The 21,584-nt window shown below is 44.6% G+C and overlaps 3 protein-coding genes across 6 annotated transcripts; 1 reads left to right on the top strand and 2 right to left on the bottom strand.

Moving 5' to 3' along the window:
- Nucleotides 1–9,107: 9,107 nt before the first annotated feature.
- LOC131258875 (adenosine 3'-phospho 5'-phosphosulfate transporter 1) lies at nucleotides 9,108–11,449 on the bottom strand. The gene is made up of 2 exons (XM_058260266.1): nucleotides 11,139–11,449; nucleotides 9,108–11,061 (listed from the first exon to the last, which is right to left on the bottom strand). Exons 1-2 carry the CDS (start codon nucleotides 11,168–11,170, stop codon nucleotides 9,672–9,674), a joined length of 1,422 nt encoding a protein of 473 aa, XP_058116249.1. The 5' UTR covers nucleotides 11,171–11,449; the 3' UTR covers nucleotides 9,108–9,671.
- Nucleotides 11,450–11,814: 365 nt separating this feature from the next.
- LOC131258874 (probable glutamate--tRNA ligase, mitochondrial) lies at nucleotides 11,815–14,286 on the top strand. Its single transcript, XM_058260264.1, has 3 exons — nucleotides 11,815–12,009; nucleotides 12,084–13,268; nucleotides 13,345–14,286. The coding sequence occupies exons 1-3, from the start codon at nucleotides 11,853–11,855 to the stop codon at nucleotides 13,593–13,595; spliced, it is 1,593 nt and encodes a 530-aa protein (XP_058116247.1). The 5' UTR covers nucleotides 11,815–11,852; the 3' UTR covers nucleotides 13,596–14,286.
- Nucleotides 14,257–19,047, bottom strand: LOC131258876 (serine incorporator 1). Of its 4 annotated transcripts, XM_058260270.1 has the most exons (5): nucleotides 18,889–19,047; nucleotides 17,595–18,597; nucleotides 16,278–16,295; nucleotides 14,508–14,631; nucleotides 14,257–14,416 (listed from the first exon to the last, which is right to left on the bottom strand). In XM_058260270.1, the coding sequence occupies exons 1-5, from the start codon at nucleotides 18,922–18,924 to the stop codon at nucleotides 14,278–14,280; spliced, it is 1,320 nt and encodes a 439-aa protein (XP_058116253.1). In that variant the 5' UTR covers nucleotides 18,925–19,047; the 3' UTR covers nucleotides 14,257–14,277. The 4 variants fall into 4 exon arrangements, with proteins under 4 accessions (XP_058116253.1, XP_058116251.1, XP_058116250.1 ...); XM_058260268.1 differs by lacking the exon at nucleotides 16,278–16,295 and having other exon boundaries at nucleotides 14,508–14,661; XM_058260267.1 differs by lacking the exon at nucleotides 16,278–16,295 and having other exon boundaries at nucleotides 14,508–14,670.
- Between the last annotated feature and the right edge of the window lie 2,537 nt (nucleotides 19,048–21,584).

Consider the following 21,584-nt stretch of genomic DNA (forward strand, 5'->3'; position numbering starts at 1 on the left):
CGTGGCCACCGGAGAGTGCAACTTCGCAAGGACGACCGGCACACACAGACGTACAAATACACACGCACACATCGCCGTAGCCCGCCATGTCGCGACAACAAACACACGCCACCGAAAGGACACGAAAATGGAAACCGAACCCGAAGCGAGGATATTCAAGCACGCCTTGAACGCGTTTCGGTCCGTCGGGTTTTGCGCGTTCTCGGGGCGTTGGTGCACTCAAGGAGTGCTACGTTCGGGACGGCACGTGGAGTGGATTGTTCCGCCATTTACGGAAATGTACTCGCAGAAGAATGTACTATAAATGGCTAGAGAAGCAATTGCCTCTCGAAAAGCGTCGGAATCCATTCATGTTCTCGTTTGGGCGTTGAGTTCCGATAGACAACACGCGGAGCGTGTAATATAGCAACATAATTTTGAAGTGCCAGCAAACAGTGCTTGTCCATAATAACCGTGCATCAAGAGAACGAACAACTGCACCATTTAGTGACACGTGACAATTAACACGAAGACCGTGCGGATGGTAATCTCGCATTCGAGCAAGACTTATTCTTTCTTCGCACGAAAACAACGCTACACGCCTTGTTACGCCATACTCACGTGACGGCAACCAAAACACGAAACGTTTGAGTTACCAATTCACGACACTCAGGCCACACCGTGGTCGACCACGAACCTGCCGAGATCCTTTAAAAAAAAATCTTTAATACCATTTACGAAGCGTTTAATCGAATTCACTTAACCACGACCGTGAGTGCTCCGAAGCCGAGTGGAAAGCGGTCGGCATGCCAATCGCACTTGCCGTCGGAAAACTGTGCGCTAAACAACGCATCCGGGGTGCGTCCTATTCTGAATGGAAAATTCCTTCGGCTTTTTGTTTTCAAACTGCTACCTTCCAGCCCTTTGTGTCGTCTCCAGGGTTGTTTTTCCTTTTGTATTCTTTTTCTTTTTGCCCAAGCCCCTACAGGGTACATCTCGGGAACGTGTTTTCGGTTTCTTTGTACCCCGTGAGTAAACATGCGGGTACGCTGGAAAAACCAACGTACCGACAAAGGATGTGCAGCCGAAAATACCGAGCCCATACATAATGAATGCTACGTAGACAAAAGACCATCAATGGGCCAGCGGCTTGAAGTGCGTTTGTGTGTGGCTGTGTGCCCGCGATCGGTCATACGTATGCAAACAGTTTTCATTTTCACGCCGACCTCTCCCCCAAGAGGAACATTCGTCTACACGCTCAAGGGAGGCGCACACAAGGTGGAACAGAACTGTTGTTGTTTGCTTCCGTTTCGCACTCTTCGCTCGCCTTTTCTTTCCTGCCTGAAGGTTGAAGGCTTTTAAATTATGGAGCCCAAGAATAACTTCCGACACTGTTATCCGTATCGACGTAGTGCTGGCACGCCGGCAATGGTTCAACGTCGTCGCTTGGCATGCAGATAGACGATCGATTTGGGGTTTGGCATCATCAGCCATAATTATGGCTTGTTGTATTTTGTATGCACATCATGGCTCGTGTGTTGGTAGGTACGTGTTTCATCTTTTGAAACAAAAAGGAAGATTTGTTTGATTGAACAAAGGCCTAGCGAACTGTTGTGGAAATGTTGATCTCATGTTCCATTTTTTTTAAGTTAGTGAAAACAAGCATAAATAAGCTTGTAGGCACATTCCAAGTTATTCAGATAAAACAACAGGAATCATTTCAATTAAAGCCTATACAACTGATTAAGAATATGTAGATAGAATTTTCATTTGGATAAGTCAATAACATACACATTCATCCTATACAACTATAACAGCCATTGTAAAAAAAACTAACATTTAACTTCTAGTTATTCAAAAGAAATTTTGAACAAAATACGAAAATGTATGGAAAACAATCAATTAAAGAGGAATGAAGAAGAATTAATCTGGAAGTATTGATTGGATGATAATAAAACATGGAAAATATTAAAAATGGGTGTTCATGCCGAATACGGTTTTTATCATGTAAAACAAAATTGTATATAAAGTCCAAGTTCTACACAAGTCATGTTTTAAGCCGTGGTAACAGACATTAACAAAAAAATTGTTTTGTTCAAAAGGTTTAACGCTATATTGTTCAAGACACTTCGTTTAAAATGATTCAGTTCTAAACAGTACTGACACTGTCTCGCCCTTGTGTACACCCACCTCGTTAGGGTAAATTCATAAAGTATCGAACCCTTCCTCTTCCTGAGCCAGAGATAAGCACTAATAATAGCACCCAATATCCCGCTGCCTCCTTTACACCTCCGATCAACTGTAGCTAATGGCATTCCTTCCCCGAGCACAGGCCAAATTCCAAGAAAAAGCGCGCCAAAGAATGTTGTTGCTACCACTTCGGGCTTATTGCTTTAGCGTGTTTCTCCTTGCCAATCTTCCTCGCTTCCTGTTTCCGCAGATTATCGCTGTACGCTCGACAGATGTACCAAAACCCACCAGAGGCACACCCGCCCACTTCGGGTGAGATTGTTTGTGTAGAATCTTTTTCACCGGTGTTTTTTCAAGGCTTTGTTAGCAGTCAGAGCAAACGCGAAAGGCCGGTATATCAGGCCGGTAGCTGTGCATAAATTCTGGCCACAAATATTTGCCGTCCGTTAAATCATGTCCTAACAACCGGTGGCTTCTGGTAACGGCGGATCCACTTTGCCGTCGAAGGGCAGATTTGATTCAGCAGTATATTGTTTCGGCAAAGGTTGGCGGGAGTGAGGGCGATCTCTGCGATCAACATGCCGCCGGTGGTCGATTTTTTGTGAATGGATACGTACGAGAGCACGCATCAGACGCTACCGTCATCCATCAGACAAATTTATATGCCGGAAAGAACCGGAAACAGCCCCAATTTCCTGCCCCTCGTGCGTTCGGGGAGCGGAAGTCATTCAAGCTCACTGTTTACTGCCACGCAACCCTATTAGACATTTGGTTCGGATGGCGCGTTGTTTCGTTGTTTTTTATACTTTTTCATTTCCATAAATCTTGAAGCGTGCCGTCAATCGTTTCTTCTCCATACCAAATTATTTGCTCAATTTTCCTGTCTACTGACCTGGTGAAATAGAACATCCACCGTTGCGTATTTCCTACCACGTATTCCAATGACAAATTCGCACGGATAAATAAAGCGAAAGAATTTTCCAAACTTTCCCCGGTTCTGGGAGTATCCTGGAACTGCTTTCCCAAACAGAATGGTCTTGGGCCTCGAACATGCTGTGGCTCTTACGGGAGCAAAAAACATAAGAAAATATGATTACGTCCAGGACATTCCGACCCAACGGTCCATATTGTGCAGATGTTACTTACATACCTCCACAGTGGAGCGTTCCATGCCTGAACCCTTTTTACGCGCTACCTCAACTATATTTTTTTTTTTGGGCGTGTTTCATCCACGTTTCATCTTTCTTACATGAACGTTCGCCTCGTTTATCTCTCGATTTAGTATAATTCAGTAATTCGTCGTTAAGTGCACGGTCATGAATTATTCTATTTGGTCGTCTCGCACAGGAAATTCACTTTGGTTCCTATTTTTGGATACAAAAGTAGCGTCAGTACGCTCGAGACCTACCGGTAGTTGTACGATTTATGTGCGTCACTTAACTTTCGTGCTAATGGAAATGGTAGCATTTGGTTTTGAGGGAAAAAAGCGACGTGTTTTAATAATGTAGAAAAAGGACCGAAATTTCCACCATTATTTCTATGCTCAAAGTGAACGAAAAAGCTGGATAAAAAAAGGCAAAGGTTAAACTATAGGCAATACTCACCATGATGGTTCTAAATTTGACTGACTCCATACATCCGGTCAACTGGATGAGCTTTTGCTTCACACAAGGTACGGCTCAGCACGCTGGCCGTTACTACCTCCGAGCCGGTCGTACTGAAATATGCATGCCAACTTCATCCGAAATGGGAATGACATTGATTGGAAAACGTTTCGCCAGCTGGACCATCGTTTTGAAATCCCTTTTTCCGTGGGTGCCTAGCCGAGCACAACGAGGGATTGGTAGGTATAAAAAAGCAGCAGCCCCCCCCCCACCTCATAATGACATCCAGTTTAGCTGGTTCACATGTGAACTTTCGTGTGCTTTCTCGGCTTCCCGTAATCCTCGTCCCAACCCGTGAAGACGACTATGAGGTTGATGAGGATATCAACGATCGGAGATGACATGGTTGTTTGAAATGAGAATCATGATTTCCATACTGATTACAACGGCCGTGTGTAAAACGAGTGAGGGAGGAAGAGTTACGCAAGGCCTATAGTACTGCAATATGGCAGCTCGAGGAGCGGAACCAATTTTCATTATGCCTATCGACCATTGATTCGTTTCCTTGTGTGATGGGATTTGGTTTAATGACAAACAAAAATTTTGTTTTTATGTTTTTTTATGTTGAAATTCAAATGGATTTTTATTCTCACAGTATTTCATATTTCTTCTCTAACAATACGGCAACGTCCGTCATACCTCAATAAATAATAATAATATTTCATATTTCTTTTTTTCAATTCAAATTACTCAGCGTAAACGGAAATTGATTTTTTTAAACCATTTTTCCGTAACCCTGACCCTGATGCTTTGTTTTGATTTAGATTGAAAATCACCCAAGCGCTTTTGTTTCTTCGTTTGGCTGCACAAAATGAAAATAAAAGTTTGCTTTTGCTGAAAAAAGCGGTGCAACCTCAGCCAGCTAAACGTTCATCACTTCGACCGTAAAAATGCTCATAAATCTTGGAAGACGAAGGGCTACATTTCGTTTTTATTCAAACGGTAATGGTAATGAAGAGAATGTTGTATCTGTTGTTTTATAAATATTCATTTTTTCTTTCACCTGCTGGACTGACGTGCGCAACAATAAACAAAAATAAAATAATCATTCCAAGCCAAGGAGTGGTGAAAACAAAGCATTGCATACACAAAAACACCCAACGAACAATTCGCCTCACGGGTCCATGGCGAATCCTGTCTATGATGGCTTCGTTTTGAGGAAACCATACTCCTGCCAGAGCCAGATCTTTCTCGGAACAAAGCATCGCACCGATCCGTTGTACCGAACGCCTCAACACGCAAACAACCCAACCGTCGAAAGTGGGGCAACATTTTCCACTTCCGGCCCAGAAAAGTGTCTTTTAACCGACCGGCTCGCCGAACCGAAGGGCGATCGAAGACAAATCTTCAACCAAGGATCGTCGCCGTAAACTGTATGCTTTTACGACGTCCATACCAGCCGTTGGTCGAGTGAAGCCAAAACAAAGGCCCGACCAACGCCAACAAGTGCATGGTTGGCGGGGCCAGGGTCAGCCATTTTCCCCCTCCCATCGTATCTTGCCGGTCTAGTAACAGTTTTTACCGTAGTTTTCCCTACACAATGTGTTCACCGTTGCGATGCATTCTCCATTTTATGCTTGCGCGTCTTAGCAGCGAGAGAAAATTGATAGGAAATTAGGTTTAACCTTATCAATGTGTACATGTTTCCTGTACCCACGTTTTCCCTCGTTCAGAAGTTTTCCCCGACTTTCCGGTCCCTTGTAATAGCATTATTTATTTTTCTTGTCGGTGTGGGATTACCAAAGGAAATTTAAAAAAAATTAATCAAACGGTAGTTTTTACTTTGTTCGTATACATTTTCCATCAATATTATCCCTTGCATATTTAAGCCTGGCGCATTTTAACGTTGTGGGAATGAATACGACATAAAACAATAAACTGATTTCCAATGAGAAAAAATATTGAATAGAATAAGTGGACATTTTTGAATAAAAAAATTTATATATTTTTTACGAGGCACAAAACTGCCATATAGAATAGAATTCACCCACTAAAATTCATCAGTGATGCCATACTGTTTATTATCATTATTTACCACTCCACAAATCTTTTCTAAATATCTTCATGTCCAGCCGCGGTCACAGTTTAAAATAGCATTAAATTGTTGCGCGCGAAGAAAACATTGCCACATTCCGACGGTCTCCAGTTGGATGCTATCAGCAGTCGCTCAAGCCACATTATGCCCACATTATCATTACCACTTTTTATTTTCTACACCACTATCCACACCGACTCACTTCACTTCGCCAATAACAGTCAATTAGCGTGTGTGGCTGCCATTTGAGGGGTGTATGGGACCGCAATTATTTCGCGATTGCGGCGTGCCTCGTACTAGTTTGTACTTTAAATGGATGGTGCTTTACGCGCAATACTGCTGCTTGGAATTCCATAACTTGCAAGTTTTATTTGAAGTTGGTTGTAATGATCGTTATTACAAGGTAAACTATGGACACGTGGCAGAGTGTTTTCAGCACAATTTTACAGTATGTTACATCCAAAACTTTAACTAGTGAATACACTATAGTATTACTATACTCTAAATTGAAGTTAATCACAAAGCAAAAAGGTTTCATTTCGACACTAGAATAATAAACATCAGTTGAAACGTTTCCGTGAGTTAAATCTCTTAGAATTCCAAGTTGCACTGATTTTTGCTCGGTAAGATTTATAAGATTTATTTTATTAAAAATGTCTTTTCCTACAATTTCAAAATTATAATCGTAACAAGCAAACGTATCTTTGTTTCTTACGACCCATTTCAAACTTCCGAAATGAATTCGTATTGCCTATTGGCTTTAGCTCATGCTTTACGATACAAACCAGAAAGCATACAGCTAATCATTGTCAAACCCATGCATGTTACTTACGGCTTGATTTTTATTTAAATCTTCCACCAAACAAAATGGCTACATTTGGCCATGTATCAAACGGTCCAAACCCCCATTAGCGCAACACAGCTTACCTTCCATCTGTCCCTGAACGGTGACGAAGGATAAAGAGGATCTCATCTGTTTTAAGAAAAATCCCCTTCATCAAAAATGGCAAACAACTTACATCGGTGCCTCGGAACAGGGGAGTCGGGTCCCTGTGGTGAATTCATTTGTAATTTCCCATTAGTTTGCGCCACTGTCGAAATGGCATTATCATTAACGGCGCCTTGGCTTTGCTTTAGCAACCTCCCCAACAGGGCATCAGGGATTAGACATTTTATTTCAACCCATTCTGGTTAATTTTTACTGTTCAGCATAAAAGCAATCCAACAACAACAACAACAAAATGCTACCACCGTTTGGGCAAAACGAATGTGAAGATTATGCTGGTGATTTAACGGTTGAGCTGGGTGCCATCGGGCTTGCCACATGGCTGGGTCCTTTAGGGTGGGTCGAAAATACCTATCCGGTGGCCGAGGCGATGGTGGTGGTCCGTTTTTTACCCCGAGCGGAAGTTGTTGCAGTGGTGGTTTTGGGCGATGTTTTACGTTCTTTTTCGTTCCTCATTACTTTCTTTTTCTTCAGCTTCTTTTTCGGCGCTTCAGTGGTCGTAGTCGTGGTAGTGGTCGTTGTGGTGGTCGTTGTTGTTTTCTTTCGTTTTATCTTCTTCCTGGTAGTACTTAGAGCATCGGTCGTGGAGGTAGTGGCCGCTTCGGTTACTTCCGTCGTCGATACGGTCGGTCCTATCTGCGAGGTGGCAGCTATCGTACCATCGGACTCCTTTGGAGAACCTTGCACAACTTTGTCGGAGGTCGGTGTGGGTATAACAACAACTGAAGGTTGTCTGTCCGTTTCACGTGGAGCTACAGTAGTACTCGGATCGCCTACCGCTTCAGGCCCCAGCGTCGTGTTGTCTAGCACTATAATTTTCTTTGTCACTTTGGTAAAAGAATCAAGCAAAACATATTTTACTCAGTTTGGAACCTTGTGAAATGATTTCCAGGCGTTTTACCCATATCGTTTCCTAGATCGACACCATAATCAGGGTAACTGAAGTTGGTCATCCAAGTGAAGTTACCATAGTCATAGTTCCACACATAATTATCCGACTCTGTGGTACAATTCGTACACTCCGTCACGTTAGCATCAGCAACCGGTTGGTTTACTCCGACACTGTAGAAGAATCCCCCCTGCAGTAGCACGGTTATTTCAACATGTTTTACAAACTATGTAACCCATTTGAAGATACGTACCGATTTAGTGATAACCCCGCCACCTCCTGCGGCATTGAACGTATTGCCTGATGATGCCTTTTTATGAGAATAGATATTTTATATATATATATTTACTAGCCCACTATTATAATTTCCAAGACAAATTACAAAATACCTGACCGCTAGTTGTCCGTTTTGTTGTTGCCTGTTATTAAAAAAAAAGTTACAAAACATTAATTACAGCGAAAAACTCCCGAATAGTGTGTATCAACTGATTTTCTTTTAAGTACCTGCACTTTTATTGCTGCATTCGGTTGGGCGATCTTCAAAGCGAAAAAAAAGATAAATGTGAATTTTCCGCTTCCAGGTACGACGCAGCGAAGGATACTTACCGCTGTTCCTACTTTTTCATAATCCATGATGATCAATCGATCCGCTTTCTTGTACATTGAAGCACGCGAGTAAAAGCAAAGTAAATATGATTACTATCCAACCCACTTACCTAATGCTACCCTCATAACATACCTTCTGAACTTTGACCGGAGCAACAGTGGTTTGACCGTCGATGCCCTAGATTATTTTACATCGATCAACATTATAGACACTCCAACGTCGTTCAGATTTGGCGTTCATAACTGTAACGATATTCTTACCTGCAGCAGCAAGTTGAGTGTGATCATTTGAAATATCCATTGTAATTGCTTCCCGTTGTCCATGATTCTTGTTGGATTGCGCACCCACGGTGCGACGACAAAACTAACTCGAAATAAAGTATGTTTCGCAGACTAACACGCTACCGGCAGCTTTTAAAGGTTCGCAGAATGTTGAGACACTCATTATAAATCACTTTACTGGTAGGCAACGCGTCAGTAACAGTAATGTTTTTCTATAGATGGTGGAATTTGATATTAAATATATCTAATTTATTGGTCGTTAGCAAAATCTCGCTTAATCCGGGAATCAAAGTTTTATACTAACGCCGAGAATAAACATATGTAAGGATTATTGTATCTTTAAGTGAAATCCATTTTATCTCTCAATAATTAACGACATAATTTTTCGGTTTAGTTTTTTTAATAACTAATTCTTCAAATAATTTAACGCGAGCGTTTTATTGTTCCATGCAATTTGCGTTTTTATTAACCATCATACGAACACTACACACATATTTGCAACTCACAATCAGTTTATTTTTCATTTTTTGGTTGATTAACAAGCATCTAAGCGTTTAAAACGTTCGATTCGGTTCTGGCTATTGCAACTTAATTACAGATTACTCACGCTTCGTCTAGCATGGTCGATAGTAGTATACGTAAGCATAAAAATATATATTTTTAACCTATACCGCTGGTCACGTCCGGTGGAATATAAGCAGGGGAAAACTCAATCGATAGTGGATATCACAATTCGAGGATGTTATAGTTGGCGCAATATTTCATTCAATCGAAAAAGAAGATTCTGGTACAGGAAACATCTATCAAAGAGGACAGGTATCCGAACTGTGCAGCATTCAGCGCTTTGGTCAATTGTTACCATACCAAATTAGTTTAAGCTCAACTGGATCTATAAATAAATCTACAACCGCCGTGAATGAACACCTTTGTTCGTCAACAATTGTTAGGCATTTAAATGCAATTCCTGTCCAACTGCCGTAGCAATTACTTAAGTAAAACAGTCCGCACCACCGCACGTGGTTAGACGTTGATGCGTGGTTTGGCCGAAACACCACTAGTACCACCGGGCGCGGCTTGATGCCGTTGTTTGATTGCCTTCAACCGTTGATTACAGTAGACTCGCAGAAATATGGCTAGGAACACGATCAGCACACCGATCACACCGAGGAACGAGATCCGATGCTGATAGATGAGACACGACAGCAGTATGGCAATGGCCTGCCGGAGCGTCATGATGATCGTGAACACAACCGCACCAAACGTCGCAATGGTGTAGAAGATAAACAGCTGGCCGATGGCGGAAGAAATCGACAGGATCACACAGTCGATCACAAACTTCGGATGATCGACGGCAAACACGAGCGAGCTGTAGAATCCGCCCTGCATGGCGAGCGAGGCGCCCGTGAACAGCGTACTGAACAGATTCACGCCGCACATCATCTGGATGGACGACATCGAGTACGACTTGAACAGCTCGCCCTGCCAGTTCGACGTGAAGCTATCGAAGATCATGTAGAACGTCAGCAGCAGCACCCCGGTCAGCGTAGTCATGGCGGACGCTTTCGATTCGTCCGCCGAACCGGTGAGGAAGAAGATCATCCCTACGGAGATCATGATCGCCGTAAGGTACTCGTAGAATTCGTACTTATTGCGCGAGATTATCTTGCCCATCATCATCACCGGTATGATTTTGCACGATTTGGCCAACACCTGGGTGGGAAAGTTGACGAACTTGAGCGCCTCGTACTGGAACCAGGCGCTCATGATGTTCGAAAAGGAAGCGTACGAGTACTTGTACAGCGGTGCCCGGTGGCGAAATTGGCGCTTGACCACCAGGTACACGGCGGTTATCATGAAACCGAGTACCCGGTTCGAGAACACCAGGAACTGGGAGTCCTTGAAGTGCGATTTTCGCTTTTCCGGCCCTTCGTACTCCTGCGTCATGATCTTTTCCTGCAGCACACCCCAGGTAAGATACGATCCCATGAGACCGAACAGGCAGTAGCACAGGAGGATACACTCCTGGGTCGTTGTGCGCTTTACTTTGCCCCCGGATTGGCTTCCTCCGTCGAGCGACCGATCGGTTCCATCGGTTCCCGAGAAGCAAAACTTTACCAACGATGAAAGATGCGATCGTTCAGAGCGTTCGAGATATTTGCTGCGTTTGGAGTACTTGTAGATCAGCACACCCGGCACGAAGATGCACAGGTATCCAAACACGTTCACCATCAACCGTAGGAGCCACGAGTACTCCTTGGACTTTCTATCGATGAGTTGGCTGAGTGAAAGTTCCACCTGGGGTGCACTTCCTTCCGGTGGCGGCGCACTGAGATCGGGCCCATCGCTAAGTGTTTCGTGTAGGATCTGCGATACTATCCGTACGGTCGTTATCGAAACGATAACGATAAAACTAAAACGACACACAAACGTACGGGATTAACCGGGTTTACTTCCCCCCTCCATGCCTTCGACAGTATGAAAACTCACCAAATGATTAAGTCTGGTACATAGTTCCTCATGGTGGTTACTCACGCGCAATGCTGTTGGCAATAGAATGCTTCGTCGAACGAAGGTCACGACTACGGGGACTGTGTGCACGCTCCGCTAGTTGGAACAACGCATTCGTTGTTCACGTAGCACTCGTGTTCGAAAGACTAACAGAAAGATGGGGGGAACAGCTTTTGTTGGTTCCGGTGGTTTGTAAGTTCGCCCGGAATGTTGCAGAATGTTACAGTTGCATTCTGGGCAGGGAAGTTTACGTCAAAACAGCTACAAACATTCTGTTTAGCGCGGGCAGGGAATTTTTACACTGAACAACAAACCATTTTTATTCCGTGGGGTTATTTGAACATTGACGGAATACTGATGACATCCGAACAGCTGTTTATCGTTTGACGCTTCAGGGCTACCGTATGGTGTAGCGGTTAATTACAATTTAAAAACATTTTATCCTAAGTTTAAGTTAATCATAAACCGTTTTAGAAGGTAGTTCTAAGTCTATTTTTTTAATGTTAGAGACGCACGAGTTGTATTTAATTGCAGTGAATTTCGATATCCCATAATTTCAAGATTAATCTCGAAACACCCTGTTCCGGTTTGTTATGATGCAAAACGTCAAACCTCGCTACATCAAAACAAATAAGTACACACGGAATATTTACGTAGCGGCATGAAAGCATAGTTCGCCGAGAATAAATAGTTATGGGCGTAATTTCCGGCGCAGTGTGGAAAACTAGTCTTCCAGTGGGGTTGCGGGCAGTGCTGAGATCAACCTCCTTAGGATGCACACGGTCGTACTGTGACCAACCGTCTCAAGACGACGGAGAAGTGCGCGTTCGTTTTGCACCGAGCCCGACAGGTACCGGGTTTCATTCGGGCATAACCCAATGGAAAAATTGTTATCTTGCATCGCTTACCATTCCTCATTCGCAGGCTTCATGCATCTCGGTGGTTTACGTACCGCGTTGTATAATTATCTGTTCGCAAAACAGCACGGAGGGAAGTTTGTGCTTCGTATCGAGGACACCGACCGGGAACGGTTCGTCGAGGGTGCGGCAGAAAAGCTGTACACTGATCTGAAATGGGCCGGCGTCGAACCGGACGAGGATCCGTTCAAGGGGGGCCCTTACGGTCCCTACACACAGAGCCAACGGTACGATATCTACAAGCAAGAGGTGAAAAAGCTGATGGAAGATGGCCGGGCGTACTACTGCTTCTGCACCGAGCGAAGGTTGGAGTTGCTGCGCAAGGAAGCGCTCCGGCTGCGCCAGGTGCCAAAGTATGACAATAAATGTCGGCATTTAACACCGGGCCAGATTGCGGAACGGTTGGCAAAGAACGATAAGTTTTGCATCCGCTTTCGGCTCGCCTCGAAGGGCGACGAGTTTAACGACCTGATCTACGGAAAGATCGTGTACTTCATTGCACAACAGGAGGGTGACCCGGTCATCATCAAATCGGACGGCTACCCGACGTACCACTTTGCCAACGTCGTCGATGACCATTACATGCGTATCACGCACGTGTTGCGTGGGGTCGAATGGCAAATATCCACCCCAAAGCACATTCAGCTGTTCCACGCGTTCGGATGGCGGCCACCGCAGTACGCTCATCTGCCCCTCATCATGAACCCGAATGGATCGAAACTCAGCAAAAGACAGGGCGACGTTCAGCTGGAACACTACCGTAACAATGGGACATTCCCGCAGGCCCTACTTAACTATATCACCCAGAGTGGGGGAGGGTTCGACCGGGAGCTGCTTGAAATAGAAGCTCCCCAGCTGACCGACCTGATAAAGCAGTTTGATCTGAAAAAAATTAACGCAAACTCTAGTCGACTCAATCCCGAGCTCCTGAAGCACTTTAATCGGGCTGAGATACGATATCGGCTAGAGAACGATCCAGAAGCAGCCGAACGGATCGTGACAGCCGTTACGGAAATGGTACGAAAAGAGTTCGCCAAGGACGCCAAACAGTTGCAGCTCGATCCCGGGCACGTCCGAGATGTGTTAAGCTGGTCGCTTCCGAGAATAGATTCCCTAAACGACCTGGTGAAGGGTAAACTGTCCTTCCTGTGGGTGTTACCGCAACCTTCGAAGGAGAAGCTGATCGATTCAGGTAAGGCGAAACTAGCACAACCAAGCAAAACCCCTCTCGTAAGATTCTTTCTGCAATTACTTTTCCCTCATCGTAGACATTTTGGCACTGCTCGCCAAAAATCTTGCCACCGACGCGGACGTACCGGAGTTCAACAAGTCCGAGCTCAGCCGCTTCATGAAAGCGTTTGCCGAACGGAACCATCTTGCATTTGAGAAGCTCATGAAGGCGCTCCGGTCGGGACTGAGCGGCCTGCAGGAGGGCCCATCCGTACCGGAAATGATGGAAATATTGGGCCGTGAAAAAACGGTCCAACGGATAGAGCTGGCCGCTGGGAGGCAAAAATGACGCTCCCAGGCGCAAGCTATGTAAAGTAAACACAAAAGCCGACACTTTCCACTGAGACAGACAGTAAGGTTAGGCAAAGAAAATCGGGACATATGGCCGCTCCTTGATCCTTTAGGGTTCTCTGTCTCCTCGTTACCTTGCGAAGGCCAAGAAAGCTGAATGCAAAAGCTGTACTGGGCTAAATCATCGCTGAGCAAGAATAAGAAGAAGACACTTCCCTCTTTTGGTGTTCAACGACTTTCTCATTTATTTCTGTGGATAATCGTCTTAGATGCTGGTTTTTACATTACGGTTATGCATATGAAATACACCGGGCTGCGATATTGTGTTGTAAAGAGTGGAAGAAAAGCGTTGGAGCTAAACGTACCAGGACAAATACAATGTTGATTCTAGTTGCAAGTGATTAGTTTGAGTATTACTAATAAGTGAATATTTATCTGCCGAATCGTAAATTCAAACTCGTTCCAGTAGAATATTTCAGTACATCCATCCTTCGCATTACCAGCAGGCACCCAGCTATCATGAACCGGTGCGATTAATTCCTATTCGGTTGGTTAAACAAAGTTCAGTTTCCTTTAAACATACACCACATATCACATGTAAAACTAAAGAAAAAAAAAACGTTAAGATCCAATAGTCGCTACTATTTAGTCGCGAATAAAATATTCTAGCACACGTCAGTTCAATTAAATTCACGATCGGACAGTACTATCGGCGCGACAAGTGTCCACCCGTACAGCGTGACGCACATCCAGCTCGAGACGACCTTAACCCACATGGAGGCGGCGTTTGCGTTCAGTGTATCGAGTGACGAGTTAGGTCTGGAAAAAAGAGGAATAGCAGGAGTTTTTCCAATCATTAAATCACACGAAAAGTTGGGATTGTTTTTTTTTTATCATCCTCAATACTTACTGGTACCAGTTGGTCAGCGTCATCATAACGTACAGTGTGGCCGTAATAAACACGACGTGAAACAGAGACCAGTTGTAGGCGACGGCTTCCTCTTCGTTATCACGTAGCTCGTTGCCATTTCGGTCTCCGGCCGCAGCATCGTCGCTGAGAGAAGCTGTAAGATCTTTAATTATTAGATTTTCCGTAGGATTTGTTGCGGTTACAACCGGCACCGGACGTTGAGCAATAGATTTACGGCCACGACCAGGTTGTATACAGTTGTTAGTACATTTTAGCCCACACAAGAAAGCAAGAAAGTTTGTGTCGAACGTGGCGGTTTACCGAGTATAAAAGATAGAAAATTGAAAACCCAATATATTAGTCGCAGTCTGTAGGATAAACGGGCTAGTAACAATGGAATGGAGAGCGACATGCTTAAGATCTTGCAACAGCCATTTCGAAATTATGGTTAACTGATACTGTTGCAACTGCAACGAGAGTGTGAAATAAAGGAATTCTTTGAGAGTTTCTTTGTGGGAAAAACTAAAAAATTAGTCCTTTATTGGGCTATTTTTTCACACTGAGTGTGCCACATCTGTGGCCCCCCTTTATATCCTTTTACCCGTGAGTTCCACGGGCAAAAGTAATCAGTTGGTACTCAGCCCGTTACATTAAGCTGCTCCGTTACAAGGTTTTTACAAACCATTTGTAACATTCTCCTCGGCAGTACACACATACACCCCTGTGTTGTGTGCTACTTAGACAATCGCAGCTTAATGTTACGGGCCAGCCATCTGTCAAAGCAACGCGGTTTACAAACAGGACAGCATCCATAATCCGGGTAAATTCGTGCCAGTCAAAATTGTCGCTAATTATTTTCCTTTTAGGCTCCAGCCACAGCGACCCGATTAATGCGCTCGTCAGGTGGTTTGAGCGCACGGATTGGCGGCACATCGTTTGGTGGTTTTGGCCGACGTAATTCTCCATCCAGTGAGATCGCGATTCGCCTGCTGATCACACCGAGCACCGCTAGGAAAGCAGCCGAAATTCGAATAAAACTACCGGGATTGATAGCAACACTACTCCGACCGCTGGCTCCGATGGGATTCATCTCGACGCTGCTACTCATCGCAGCCGCTTCTTCGGCAACCGCGATCGTGGGATGCCGCTGCAGCTCCGTTGAACCAGGAACACTATCAGCGGCGTGAAATTGCAGCGCTGACGACGGGTCAAGCTGCGCAGGCGGTCCTTCCTCCTGGACGGTCTCCAAAGGTGGCTGTTGGCGCGTGAGCACAGCGGCAACGGAATTATCAAATGCGAGTTTGTCAACCTCGTTACTTGTTGGTGCTGCCGGATCATTCGACAAAGCAGCCAATGATGACTGAAACTCGCCACCGTTAGTGTCCTCGTCCGGCTCATCTCCAATGGTGCTATCCGAAATGCCAGGTGCGATAACGATCGCAGTGAAGTGCTCCCGTTGTGCCGGATGCTCGGTAACATGCACCGATTGGGACACGATCGATGGGTCCGGAGTATCTTCGGTGGATTCCGACCTTTCCGTACCCGCTGCCACGAACAAAGGCGTTGCTGAAGTAACTGTACCTGCCGTGGCTGCTAGTGTTGCCGCCGTTACACGAGACTCCTTGGGCGATACAGATGGTGCATGCTGCGCCAGTTCGGTAAACACAAGCGCGGTATCGTTCTGGTTTTGTCCCGTCACGGAGGGCATCAGTGGTAGCGAAGAATGATTAATTTCGCATTCTTCTTTCAGGACATTATTCTGCATCGCACTCGTTCCGCTCTGGTAACCTTCTTCGCTAAACTCTGTCCTGCCGTACCGCAATTTCAAGTGTTCAATCGCAAGATGAACCGTCGCGGGAAAAATTAACGACATCGAAACCATTTTGCGCGCCTTTCCTTGGAGAGCTTCTCTCAGGCGCTGGAGGTTTTCGATGTCGCAGAAGCCACACAGTTTCGTTGACCTTTCGTAGGCTTCGATAAACCTCGGCCACTGTTTCGGCGACCCCGAAAATACCGGCAATCTCCAATCCATCACCTTACGTGCGCGTATTTGCTCCTCCGTGAATGGAGCATAACTTGGACGAACTGCTTCCAAAGGTGTTTTAGTGTTCCGTGTACCGTATTCAGTGCCATTTGCCGTGTGGTGTCGCGAAGTGTGTGAGTGTGTAGTGTGGAGTGCATTTGCACTTGAAGTGCCGTGTTTCGTGGTGTGTGCAAAATGGCGCTCCGTTTGCGCCAGTGCGTCCATTTCGCATTCCCACCGTGTGCGCATCGCTTGCTCCATTGCGATGCGTTTCTTCATCTCTAGCTCGAGTTTTCTTTTTTCGAGCTCTATTTCGGCAAGCTCAACTTGCCTTAATCTAAGCTGATAGCTTTGCTCCAGCTCGTGCTCCCTATAGTAAGTAGGGTTTGGTGGTCGGCTCGATTCAATCGAGCTCGAGGATGCGCTTCGGTGGTGCCATCCAGGCGGCTCCCAGCGGGCATCTTGACTCGACCTTTGGCACGGCTGGCCCAGTGCATGCTCGTAGCGTAGTGGCTCCGTTTGCGTAGGATACGACCATCCGGGGCTCCTCGGCGTGTAGAAATCACATCTTGCCGGCTGCCCAGAAAACCATCCGCCTTGAAGTGATGTGACCCGATCCGGGTATTCCGGCATAGCGCATCTTGCGCCGACGCCATCGCGTACGCTGCCGATGAATCCCGCCAAATATCGTTCGGTCATTTTCTTCTCACTTCATACCGCGAACGCGTCCTTTTTTCGAAACCAATCGCGAAGCACTTGTTACTGAGTTAACTTTTTGTTTTTAATGTACTAATTTTTTAGAATGTTGCAACTGCAACGAGAGTGTGAAATAAAGGAATTCTTTGAGAGTTTCTTTGTGGGAAAAACTAAAAAATTAGTCCTTTATTGGGCTATTTTTTCACACTGAGTGTGCCACATCTGTGGCCCCCCTTTATATCCTTTTACCCGTGAGTTCCACGGGCAAAAGTAATCAGTTGGTACTCAGCCCGTTACATTAAGCTGCTCCGTTACAAGGTTTTTACAAACCATTTGTAACAGATACCTTAAAGGGAAGTCTATCTTACCTTGTTTCTCCGGATCAGAGAATCGGGAGACGTTGCTAGCCGAGCGCAGGGACGAGTAGAGGATACACAGCAACCAGATAACCAATCCGATGATGCTTGTTTTGTCGAAGTGCACCTTGTTCGACTTCTCCCCAATGATGCCCAAGAAACCGGGGTTGCATTCGGGATCCGGGTTGTTGGCGACGGCCGACCAGGTCAGATAGACGGTATACAACATCACCATCGAGCTTTGCAGCAGTCCCGACTTTGGCTGGGCTTCCTGAACGCGCGGCGTAATCGACAGGATGCTCACCCCGATGCAGAGGATCAAGTTGATCGTGATGAAGAATTTGTTCAGCGAACAGTCGTCCGCTTGCGTGAAGTAAACGAACAGCAGTGCCACACCGGTCAGCGAAAGCGCGTACTGGACGCCGGTGGCGCAGCACAGCGCAGCGAACCAGCCGCGTGATTCATCCTGCTCGTAGTTGCTCACCCAAGCCTCGGCCCAGTTGTGCGCGAAATCGATAATGTACACGAGCTGCACCAGGATGAACGCAAACCCACCGATCAGGCCAACCCACATCCACGCCACTCCGAAGCCCGTCTCGGGGATAAAGAACGCACCGATCGCAATGCCGACCACGATCATGAACTTGATGCCCCAGAAGCCGTTCTGCAGGGCCGCCCGGGGATCCTTCGACGAGCGGACACCGAGCATCATCAGGGCCCACAGCGTGAAGAAGCACACCAGGGCGAAGCAGATGCGGTACACCGCCAGATAACCGACGGCCGCATCACAGTCGATGGAAATCACATCCTTAACGACCGATGTCGAGTTTGCACAGAACGGTACCTTTCGTAGGGCTTCTTGCAACCCCGGTGTTAACATTATCGCCCCAACGATTGCTCCGAGCACCAGCATCAGGGCGTACATGAACCGGGTGGCGACCGAGTTGGACTTCATCGAAGATGGACACAACGAACAGCACAGGGAACAAGCGGTTCCCGTACAGCAGCATGCCAGCTAAAGATGGTGGAGGGCAAAAACACAATGGATGAATCATCTAATTATTCGACGGTAGCCGCAGAATCCTTGCTTCTCCGTGATTCACTTTTGTTCTTTAAACCAGTAACGAATATAAAAACCAGCAGATAAGCGGTATTTTCTTGCTTATCAAATTACTGGGACATAAAAGTAAAGCAAACAAGCATTACTATTCCTTTTTTTTCACCGCGGCCTTGATACGACCAACACGGAAAATCAATACGAGAAACGAGTATGTTGGTTCAAATCCATTACTCACGGTGCACTTACATTGGCTGCTGAAACTAGGCCCAAAACGGCTCCCATTTTGTGTTTTACGCCTTAACTGGTTGTTTCACCGAGAGATGGTTTTTCGTGGACCACTTTGTAAAGTTAAAAATGGTAATTACGACTGTTTTCTTCGTTTCGCAAACAAACAATCCAGCAGTCTCGAAGGTTTCGGTACGAATGACAACACAAAGGGAAGCCCAAGGTATTGCTAGTGGCAGGTAGCTTCATGTTGCGCAAAACGACATTTCACAAATTGTTGAATCCGATTTGAATCCGGGTTAAATCTGGATAGATGAGGGTATTATGATCCAGTTCCGCGTTATTGCTCGAAAGTTTCCGCATATTTGCTCGAATAGCAACCTGGGTATTTATACAACCCGGTTGACAGAAATTGACATTGTTGCTGGTACTATGTAGTTCCAGCAAGAGTCCCAGCAATCTGCCATGGAAAAACTTGCTGGTACTACATGACAGCTGCAAAAAATTTGAATTTTTGTCAACCGGGAAGTATTTCAAGGTATATAAATATATAGTTTTTAACAAGTTTCGAGCACTTTGATTTTTAATCAATTTTCAAAACGATCGAGTTATTGGTGTGTTTTATACTATGGCTAAATGGCTAAATAAATCAAAGTGACTTGTCTAAACACAACGTTGATATGAAAAGTGCATCCTGAATTATCATGTTCTTGGTAAATACCAAGATCCATAGAACCCACATATGCTTCGGACACATACGGTCTATAGAGATCCATCGACCAGGAGGTGCTTGAAACTGCTCGACGATAACGACGCGCGTCGTTTCGTATCCGCGCATCGTCTCGACATGCAGGTGGCGTCGTTTTGGATCGTCGAGACGCCCAGCCATTTTTTCGCTTTTTTCAAAGTGTTGTTTACCTTTTGTATGGGCCAGCGTCGAGAAGTTTACATTTCCGCGCTCCCAATCATAATACCCTCAGAATTCGGTTGAATCCAGGTTGAACCCATTTTAATTCAGTTTAACCTTCAGGTCTACGACCAAAAATACCTACGTTAACATACGACCGCATACCCGGGTAGGCCATACGTTTTGCATGGGGGTTTGCATTTTGCTGTGCTTCAAAGCTAATATCTTTTGTTCTAGATGCCGCAGTGAGTTGAAATTTTCAGTAATGATACTTAAGAATGTTTTCTAACACATCCCATTCAAATAATAATATTAAAAATTCGATAAGTAAGTAATTTTTTCATTCAAATATATTTTATCCCATGGATCTACAATCGCCAACTCTGTAAACCATACATTTTCAATAAGTTATTGTGTTTGTTTATACTCCTTAAGTTTCTGGTGAAGTAACTTCTTGGTGTCTTCAACATTTTTGCTTATAAATTGAAATTTCAAAGATGTAAAAATATTTTTCTATTAAATTTTACGTTTTGGAAATGTTCATGTTCCTCAGTAAATTCAGTGGGATATCTGGAGGAAATTCTTCATTATACATTGTTACAACTAATATTTAAGCCTTAACATTTTAAAACTTAGCTCATATACATAAATTCGATCGTTTTGTTTCAAACGATAACAGTTTCTTTTGTATTTAATTCAACCCGTTGCATCATGATTTTCTTGCAATTAATAAATTATTATTTTGTGTAGAAAATTATGAAAGTTCACCTAGAATGCTTTCGTTTCCGCTGTGTGGTCCAAAATGTAGCATAATTTGCATATTTGTACATCGTCTTCGAGTTTATCTCATTACTAATTGTTCGAGGAGTTCGAGGAGTAAAACAGTCTTTCATAGTGTGTCTTAGATAAATTTGGATTGTTTTCATTATAAATATAAAAAGAAAAACCCGAGAGGCACCTCCTTTCACCTACTGGTGGTTTTTCTTGGTACAGAAAAATATAAACTCTCATACAAAACGTATGACTTACCCGGGTAGGCGGTTGTAGATTTAAGGGGTATAAATAGAAAAATGGTGTAAAAAAATACTTAGAATAAAAATAAAAGGTCGGTTTTCGGCAGAATGATAGAGAACATGTTGCATGAGGCATTCCATGAATTTCGAGTCGATATAACTGTTCAATTCGAAGTAATCGCAAAGTAAAAGGGCAAAACTTACCCAGGTAGGCGGTTGTAGATCTGAAGGTTAATCTGGTTGAATCAGGTTGAATCCGGTTGAATCCGGTTTTAATCCGGTTGAATCCGGTTTGAATCCGATTTGAATCCGGTTGAATCCTGTTGAATCCGACTGAATCTGGTTGAATCCTGTTGAATCCTGGGTGGTTCTATTGATTATGGCACCAATTAATGCTTCCGTGCAACACTGTTGAATACAGAACACGAACGATGTATCGAGCAAAGCTGGAGGATAATGAATCAAAACGGAACTTGTCGAACTAATCGATTTTAGCATGCGCTTTCCTCCGTTCTTGTGCTGCTGGGGTGCTATGCTAGTTGCGTACTTCGCTCAAGCTGCTGTAGCAGGCTTATAATATCAACTGCTACGCTTCTGATTTCAACTTACAAAGTTATAATGAACATGATCGCGGTATAAAATCAACTGATGCAGTTGGAATATCATGTGCTGCAGTTAGAAATAATGCAGCTGCTGTTTTGGGATCATCTGAAAATCCCTGTAATACCCTTATTAGACAAGGAATTTATCTGCCATATTTTTCCACCCGGTTGACAGAAATTGACATTGTTGCTGGT

The sequence above is a fragment of the Anopheles coustani genome, chromosome 3, assembly GCF_943734705.1.
Source record: "Anopheles coustani chromosome 3, idAnoCousDA_361_x.2, whole genome shotgun sequence".
In the NCBI taxonomy this organism is placed as follows: Eukaryota; Metazoa; Arthropoda; class Insecta; order Diptera; family Culicidae; genus Anopheles; species Anopheles coustani.